Here is a 9,720-nt window from a genome sequence, read left to right as displayed (position 1 = left end):
GCAAGAACAATATAAGAATGTATTATGTGTATGAGAGGTATAGCATGTGTAGCCAATTAAAAAGATTTAGTGAAAAATTTTCACTTAAAAATTTTATACACAAATTAAACAATGCTTAATACATTAAGTGATAAATCATTTCTATTATCAAACATATTGAATTCCCAAAAATTTCGAATGAGTTAATTTTCAATATTAAGGGGAGTAATCATACATGCAGTTAGTGGCTAGTGCTGCAAAGTGTAAACTCAAAAACAAAATAATAAATGAAGTTGTAGGACTCCAAAGTTAGAAAAGAAAAGATCAGGGGCAAAATCGATTTTGGATAAAAAATTAAGGACTAAACCATCTATTTTCCAAAATAAATTTTTTCATAAACCTCCCCGCTCCCATTTTTTAAAAGTTAAAACCCTCCCCAAGCTTGCCCTTTTCAGTTTTCACTCTCTCTCTCTCTACAAAAGAACTAGAGAGAGAAGCAACGACGACTGCACCGTCCACATCTAGTCAGCACCCAATTTCATACGCTCTTCGTCTGGTCTCTTTCTCTCTCCCTTTCTACCTTGATTAATCGCTAAGCAAAATCACAAATATTCACCGAACAAACACAAGATACGCCGATTTTTCACACTTTCAGCTACAAAATCGATTGGATCGAGTAGTATTTTGGAGCAGAAATGGCAGCGAAGCAGAAGTCGTCGTTGATCTACGCGTTCGTGGCTCGAGGACCGGTGGTTTTGGCGGAGCACACAGATTTCAGCGGCAACTTCAATTCTATTGCGTATCAGTGTCTCCAGAAGCTTCCGGCTAACAGCAACAATAATAAGTTCACCTTTAATTGCGATGCGCATACTTTTAATTATCTCGTCGACAATGGCTTTAGTGAGTTTTTTTTTTTAAACTTGCGGAAAGTTTATGTCTTTTATTTGGCGGATTTCGCTGAATCGTTCGTGTAGTGGATGATATTTGTTAATTAGTTTATAGATTTGTGTTGATATGATAAATGATTAAACAGCATTTTTTTTGGAATTTGGAGGAAATTATGAGTTAACCAGATTAAAGTAGCAGTTTTATTGAAAGAAATGAATCTTTTTTGGTAGAAAGAATGATTTGTGTATGTTAGTGGAATTATTTTTGAATTTTTAGAAAGTAAACTGAATAATATAGCTAGCACGATCTATAATTTCAGAATTATGCAATGAGAGCGTTTTGTTTGCTACTGATATGTATGATTAGGTAGGTTGAATATAATGATATTTTATCAATTTTTAACACTTTATGAATCATGTTTCTTTTTGCTAAATATTAAGTAGGTAATGAGTCGGAGAATCAATTTTATAGTCAATTGTGAGAGATTATTTGGTCTGGTAGGTAATTATTGCTCGAAGGATTGTACGGTGAAAAAATTGCCTTAGTTGAGTTGCACTTTTAAGCGCTGGGGTAATAATATGTGGGTTGGCATATATGGCTTCTTAGGTTCAAGGATAGATAACTCTGTGCAGATCCAGTGAAGAAACAGACAAACTTGTTGCGTGTAGTTGACAGAAATAATGTGGCATGCATTTGTTGACGTGTGCAACATATGGCTTCTTAGGTTCAAGGATAGATAACACTATGCAGATCCAGTGAAGAACAGACAGAAACTTGTTACGTGTATTTTATGGAAATAATGTGGCATGCATTTGTTGACGTGTGCAACTTCTGTTCTCCCATTGATTTTTAGAAGTATTTGATTGAGTTCTTTTCTAAGAGTAAGAAAATTGGAATAGATGCCGTGAAATCAGGTAAGAGTTGGATTCTGTACTTGGTCAATTTTAAAAAGTTAATGATGATCTATGTGCTTGTATTTTTGTGGCAGAAAGTTATACTTAATGACCGCATGTTCCACAACAGGGTTCATTGCAAAATCACAATCATATTTATGATGTTTGTCACTAAAAAAAAATGACGAGTTCTACAAGTTGGACAGTAAGTTACACTGTTGACTATTTGGCCTTGTACTGTCATTATTAATGACGCTGAACGAAAGGGAAATAATAATCTCGTGGAATCGTCAACCATTCTATACTTCCACGGTGCAAACAAGGATTCTGGGGATAGCTACGGTTTTCTCTCTATTCAAATTTTTGAGGCAGTCAAAAAGCCAGCCAATAAACTCATGCTGTCTAGTGTTGGATTTTTAAAGCCATTAAGAAACTTTGGGGTGGGTTTTTTTTTCTGTTTTCATTTTTGAAGTTTTATCAGACACAGTTTTTTTGGTAGATCTTTTTATTAACAATACCGTTAAAGGTCTTTTAAATAATGCCTCATTATTATGTCAGAAAAGTTGTTTTTCAGTGTTTCAAAACTAGTAGGGATGCAGTAGAATCTGTTTAATTAGTTAAGTTATTTAAACTGATCTACTGCAAGTGGAAGATTGGAAATTTGAAACCTAATCCTAAGTTGTGTCCGTTGAATCTTCAGGCTTCTCCTGTCTTGTTCTGTTAAGTCTGTCTTGCATGCCACTTGTGTATGTGTACATTCTCAAAACAACCAAGACTCTCCTCTACTTTTTATGTATATATGTAAAAGTGAGTGGCTCCTGTAAGACATGTTGCTTCATTACCTGGAAGTAAGCTGAAGATGCTTCTCTTAGTCACTCTTTTTTGTTCTAATTTACCCTTTTTTTGGCTTTCTTTGGTTACTGGTGTGCCTATTAATGTTCCCCCGTCTGTCTCTCTCTGTCAAACTTCTGTTGCCCACCCAATGTTCTTCTCTTTCACAACTGCCCTCATGCTACAGTCGAGGGTTGGTTTAAGTGTGAATCAAGTTATATGTTAGCATCGTAAGATCAAATGTTCTGGAGATTATTTTGAAGGAAATTAAAAAAAATTCACATGCCAGCTAATTCTTGTTTATTAAATATGTGATTTATTGGTTCTTATAATCCATAATGAATATTCTAATTGAAAAAGGTTTTTTTGCTATACATGGCTATGTTGCTATGTTGATGTGGATTCAATGGCTTTACTTTCATGAACTTCCACAAGGGATTCCTTAGCCTCAGTCCTCAGATGTCTAGTTCTTGTCACATGCTCTATTTCAGCTCAAAGTGCTCCTTTGCAGTCGTTGATTCAGTAATTTATGTTGTTTCCTCAATTACATCAGAAGACCTGTTATTTATATAGAGGCTAAAGAACTCTGTATTTTTTACAGCATATTGTGTGGTTGCTGAAGAATCAGCTGGAAGACAGATCCCCATAGCTTTTCTGGAGCGTGTCAAGGATGACTTTGTATCCAAGTATGGCGGTGGGAAGGCTACAACAGCTCCAGCCAATGGGCTTAATAAGGAATTTGGGTATTCAATGATTATCTGTCTGATGCTATATTATGGCAACTTTTGGTGTTTATCAACTTATTTAACATATTCTTATGTGCAGTAACATATTCTTATGTGCAGTCCAAAGTTGAAGGACCATATGAAGTATTGCATGGATCATCCAGAGGAGATAAGCAAACTTGCTAAAGTCAAAGCTCAGGTTTCTGAAGTTAAAGGTGTTATGATGGAAAACATTGAGAAGGTAATTGCAATGTGCTCATTGATCCTTATCTTTTCTTCGACTGGTTGATCAGTATCCTAGATATGCCAGATTGAAGACTGTCTGCTGGCTGAAATTGTTTTGACTGTGTCATATGATAAAAGAAAATCACTTAAAAGATGAAAAGACATGCATTATGTAATATGACCAGTGATATTAAGGATCTTATAGACTGCAGTGGATTTCTTGTTTATTGCATATATATTCAAAGCAAAGGTCTAAAAGATGGTTCATATGTTTATCTAATAGAATAGTATTTGAGCATGATACTTGAGATATTAACAGAAATGGCTCTCTTTGTTTGGGCTAACAATCGGCAAGTTCACTATATTCTTTGTACTGTGTTTATATTGTAGTAATTGCTACTCATACTTGTCAAATGTTGTAGAGTCTTGAGAATTGGTTGTATCAGTTTCACAATTGGTGCAATGTGCTAAAGTAATATGATGGGGCAGAATGGTGATGAATGTGATCATAATAATATTAACCTGTGGGAACTCTAGTGGTATCAACATGAGAAACATTAACAGTTTATTGAGCTGCTGTATCAGTAGCTTGGATGATAATTAAGGTTCTATCTGTTAGAAAATTCCCCTTTAAAGGCCCCTCTTTTGTCACATCACCAACCATCTTCTACAATTGGAGTAAATTTCAGGCTCTCATTGATTGTGCATGCTAACCGTTACATGAGTATGTGATATCTGAATCTTTTTCAACTTTTTCTTCGCCGTTAAAGTATTTGTGGATAACCTTCAACTGGTTAATTTGTTTTGGCACCTTTGGGTTGTGGTTGGTGTTGGGAGGGGCATATCTGTAATTTAACAAGCATGTTGTAGTAATCACCTTATTCTAAAGGAATACATATCTTTTTTCCTTTTAATTTGGTTCTTTTTTTTTCTCTGCATATAATATACACTCAAAGTAGATTCTATGAATTGGTTTCTTCTGCAAACTTTCTTTTGAGTTCATGTATGTGCATTGTATCCAGATTCGTTACCTTCTTTACTATGTAGAATACTGGCAGACTCATTCTTCTCTTTTGTTCCTTTCTCTTGTTTTCATTTCCTTCTTTTTTCACGTGGGGCAGCAGTAATTTTGGGAGTCAACTGAAGCATTTAAAATGTTTCGTGTGGAATTTAACTTTTCCTTTATTCTGTTTTTCTATCAAAAAGGAAATTTTGATGGGTCACTAAAGTAATGGTAGTTTCCCTGTGCTTTGTTTTAGGTTCTTGATCGTGGGGAAAAGATAGAACTTCTGGTGGATAAGACTGAGAACCTTCATCAGCAGGTACCTTGTTTCCTGTGTCTTGGTCCCCCTCTAATCTATCTCTCTTATTCTATGATTTTCTTTCCTTATCGTTCTTTTTTTGTGAGGCATGTATACCCTCACTGGCATATGTTGGATGGGTTAATGTTAAAGGGCCATAATCTTGTCTGCCTGATGATGATGTATTTGCTACTATAATTGGCATATTGTCAAGGGTTAATTGCAAAATGCACCTGTGAAAGTACATGCTTCTCACTTCGTCTTCCTCATTGTCCAATAATACTAGTGCGGCCTCTAGGCCTTTCATTTTTCTCAATATGACATCGTCAACCAGCAAATCGTAAATTGAACACTACATCATCATTTTAGTTGCATATTGTTAGCAGAAATGACATGTAGGCCCTCAATTAAAGCAATAATTTAGGGGGAGAAACATGTAATTTCACATGCATGAAAATGGAAAGAATAATATGCCTTCCATTAAAATAGAAGAAGATTTTGCTTTGCTGACAGAAATGCCCAAATTGGTGCTTGTTCATTTAATTGAAGGCATATTTCCCCTTTCCTTGCGATACTGATATGACAAAAACAGATAGAATCTAGGTTTGCTATGTTGATCATGTTGCATTGAGAGAAATTGAAAAGCTGAGGGTGCAGATTTAATTTAGTTGGACAATGAGGGGAAAGTGATAAAAATGTCTTCTTCTAGGGGTGTATGTTGTAATTAACTCTATTGTGAAATGTTTTATTATGTAGCTCAAAACTTTGACGTGACAAATGGGTTGACTAATGTCTCCACTTGGTTTGTCTCTTTCCAACCCCCCCCCCCCCTCCTCTTCTCTCCTTTTCTCTCTAAATGCAAGCCTTAGAGAAGCAAAGTTGCAGAAATCTTTTGTAGTTGGGTTTGATATACAGTAGAATTTCATGATGTATTAATACATCAACAAAGAACTGAGAGATAGGCGGTTGACAATGTTATGCCCCATCAACCATCGTCCCAACAGTAAAAAAGTTAAAAAATAGAGTGAAACCGGAATTCCTCTATTTTCCCGGGGAGATTTAGATGTGATTGATAGTTTTTGCTCTTTTGCCCGTCTTGTGTGCTAAAATGTTTTTCTATTCTCTTGTGATTCACTTATCTAGAATTGACGCTCATTGATTATTGTTCCAATCTGACGCAATTTGTTAGAGGAGAGAAGTTGGAGGAAAGGATGTTGGTTAGTACTAACAGGGGTGAAGAGAGATGGTGAGAATTGGGGCTTAACAATTAAGTTATAAATTTTAGGGACTCAAAGGAACCAATATATTATACTATTTTTACAATCAATATCTATAGAGGCTTGATTTGGCTCATGAGATTTTCCATGAAGGGCTATTTAGCTCAAAGTTGCCGTCTTTTGTTGCCTTGCCTTGCTCTATCCTAAGCTTTAAAGAATTAAGATGAGCCAGCTTTTACAGAGTCAATGATTGAGCGCCAAGCTGCTTAGTTTTACTCCTATTGAAGTTGATGTCTTGTTTCCGTTCTCACTTTTACTTGAATCAGAAATTTGTTGTTTCTGCGGATGTGGATTTATCAAGCTCTTTCTCCAAGAATGCTATTCATGTTTCTGGAGCTGATCAAGCATTGACATTATGACAGCTCAGATATGCATTTTTTTACGGTTTTTTAATTCTTGGAACAGGCTCAGGATTTCAGGACCACAGGAACCAAAATGCGAAGGAAAATGTGGTTGCAGAACATGAAGGTCAAGTTGATTGTGTTAGCTATTGTGATTGCCTTGATTCTCATTATAATCCTTTCTGCCTGTAAGGGGTTCAATTGTGGAAAGTGAGCATATGTTAGTGATGATGGTGAATTTATGGAAAGCAGCAGCTCTGTACTGTTTTTACTATCGAATGATTGGAATGATGTTTTTCCTAAGCCTGTTATTATGTATATGTATCAAGGGACAAGCAATTTCCAGATATTGGCGAATTGATAAATCTGTTTTTTGGGCAGTAGAGCTAATAGCCTAGTATATATGTATTTTCATTGCGTTGTCTGTTCTTTCTGAGTTCAATAAATTTTGTTTCTCTAGAAGGATAAGACATTATAGCGTATTTCATATTCCAATGCTACATAGGAGAATCTACTCTATAACCACAAAGAACTCGACAAAACACAGAAACTGCCCAAACTTTTTTGGACCAAAAAAAGGTACATAAATCAAGAAACAACAGAGGGGTTGAGTTTGAACGATAGGAGGGCATCTTTTGGTAATCAAACTATACACAGGAGAAGAGGAAGACGAAGTTGAGGAAGATCGAAAGGGGTTGCTGGCGTTCTCATCTGGGATCACAATTCCTCTTCGAGACGACGAGGACATGAAGATAAGAAGGCCTTTCTGCTGTGTTGAATGTCAAAATATAGGTGAGATGGATATGAAGATCAAGAAGATGGAGAGGGGAAAACAGCATTCACCAGATGATTTACTGTTCGTATCGCTCAAAGGCTTTCGATTAAGAATCTTTAGCAACGCAAGAGTGTATGGAGTCACAGGGCAATATCTGAGTGAGGATAACAGCCAATTTTCAGAAAACAGCCCTGTCATCAGATTCTGTTAACGAGTGTCTATCAAGTAATGAGCAAAATTGGCGAAATAAAATGCCCGGTTCTGGGAATAAACTAAGTATTAATTAGACTAGTGTACGCATATGCATTGACAAGTAGAAACCTTGTTTGCAGAAGTTTAAATTTCTTCACACTAAAATTAGCTATAATTCAAGAATAGATGATAATGTTATAATGTTGTGTATTTGCTGTGTTTATCTTGTATCCTTAGATATATGACGTAGAGAGCCTTTTGAATTCAATTAATTGTGGTTCGCCTCAATGAGATAGATGATGATGATTTTTTTTCTTTCTAGTCATGGAATGGATATTTCTTCAATTTCTGGAGTCATATCTGTACTGTTACATTTTTATTTCCCCCTTTTTTCGTTTTTTCTTTTTATGGTAATCACATATATAGCTTGGCTTATGCCAAGCACAAGTATTAATATTATGTTGTTCAACTAAAAAATAAATTGGGCTTTCGGATCATAGATTTAATTGCCTAATTGGACTCCTACCATCCCGAAACATACATACCTTTCTTTAAATAAAAAAACAAAGAAATTTTTATGGCTTTTTCTAATGGCTGCCTTTAGGATACTCGTTAACACACTTAACATTCACCTAACCCACCATAACGCAGACTCCATAAACTCCTTTTTCATTTGAGATAGCGCCATCAAAACACATCTTTGATGCATTTATATGTTGTAGGATTGGTATTAATGACTTAACTTATTAGTATTGAAACTGGCATGTAAATTTAGATGGTGAAATATGGAATTATCTCTATATTATAACATTTTTTGGTGGATATATAGATGGGCGAATAGTAAATCGGATTTCTCCTTTTTCCTTCACCTTTGTTAGGTATGGAGTTTTTAATTCTTAAAACCAAAAAAATCTCTTGTGTATCTAATTTTTGACAATACTTCAACCAAAAAAAAAAGAAAAATTTATTTCTTCTATCTTATTAACTACACCATATATAAATTTATTGTGAATCAAATTTACTATCTGCTCATTAGTTAAATAGAACAGGCTTCCTTCTACTATATAAGATTGAGTTTTGGTCAAAGAGGGAGTTGAATTTCAACCGCATGCGCGGGGCATTTTGGAAAATTGAAAAATTTGTTACTTTTTTCAAGCTTTTGGTACAACTGATCGCAGCATGTGTTCGAGTGTTATTACATTAAAGCCCCAATGTTTGTATATTTAAAACTTGTATTTATAGACACATCTGGGTGTTTGTGGAATGTGGATTTATTTGGCGATCATTTGTGCATTTGATCCAATTCATATGAGCGTGTGTTTTTGTGCAATTACCGCAATTGGGTTATTATGCAATTAAAATAGAGTCACTTTGATGTTAACCTCAGTATAACTCTATTTCAATTGTTGAAATATTCATAATTATATCAACACCTGCTTTCCAATGTCTAAAGCTCAACCGTTTGAAATAGCTTCTCTACCAGCAATAAAAAACTATTTACATCCCAATTAAACGGCCATAAAATGTGGGTATGCTGCTGAGTTATTGTCTGAGTATCAATTATGGCTCTTTCAATTCTTCCTCCTTCACATTCTTCTGTTTTCCCCATTTCGGCTTCCAGGACTGCGTTATTTTTTTAGCCTTTACACTCAGCATTTCACAATGGTTTTTGGCAGTAGCTATATTTCCGTAATATCACTTAATATGCGCTGTTATCTTATATTTATCTTCATTTACTTGCTCACCACAGACAGCTAAAAAATCATCTTTAACCATACATGCCAAACACCCGCGCGATTCGCAGGCAATCCCCCCTAGTCTTCCTGATAAAGACCAGTCTTGCTAAGCCTATATAAATCCATCTTTATCTAACTCTTATTTTCATTCTATACTTCCTATTGTGAAAATTTTCCATTTTCAACATGAAAAAAATATCCCTGCAAATGATAGTAATTTTACTTGTCCTAGTTTTTCCCCAATGGTTAAACTTCGGCGTAGCTGTGGAGGTGGCTGAACCCGGGGCCGCCCCGCCTGAGAAATTGAGAGTCTTCCCTTTTGAGCACCCAAAGCTTAACACCTCCAATGATGGTTATGCTTCCGAGCTGAAGAACAAATTCTGTAAATGTATATTTTGCGTGTGCAGTTGTCCTTGCGCCTATTGCGGCTGTAAGAATCCCCCTCCCAGTGCTCCTGCTCTTCCTACAAATGTCCTTCCAACTATTGCGCCTGCAAATGATTAAAAACTTCAGAAAGATGGTGAAACACCTTAGTAATGAATAAAATTGGTGGGAAT

At 35.6% G+C, this 9,720-nt stretch overlaps 1 protein-coding gene across 1 annotated transcript; it reads left to right on the top strand.

Annotated features, from left to right (window-relative positions):
• The first annotated feature begins 422 nt into the window (after positions 1-422).
• On the top strand, positions 423-6,889 carry LOC113782850 (vesicle-associated membrane protein 722-like). The gene is made up of 5 exons (XM_027328783.1): positions 423-879; positions 3,193-3,334; positions 3,437-3,557; positions 4,801-4,863; positions 6,525-6,889. The coding sequence occupies exons 1-5, from the start codon at positions 675-677 to the stop codon at positions 6,672-6,674; spliced, it is 681 nt and encodes a 226-aa protein (XP_027184584.1). The 5' UTR covers positions 423-674; the 3' UTR covers positions 6,675-6,889.
• Positions 6,890-9,720: the final 2,831 nt, after the last annotated feature.

Source organism: Coffea eugenioides, chromosome 9 (assembly GCF_003713205.1).
Source record: "Coffea eugenioides isolate CCC68of chromosome 9, Ceug_1.0, whole genome shotgun sequence".
NCBI classification, from domain to species: Eukaryota; Viridiplantae; Streptophyta; class Magnoliopsida; order Gentianales; family Rubiaceae; genus Coffea; species Coffea eugenioides.
Note: the sequence above shows the minus strand (reverse complement) of the source record. Positions and strands in the feature narration are given on the sequence as shown.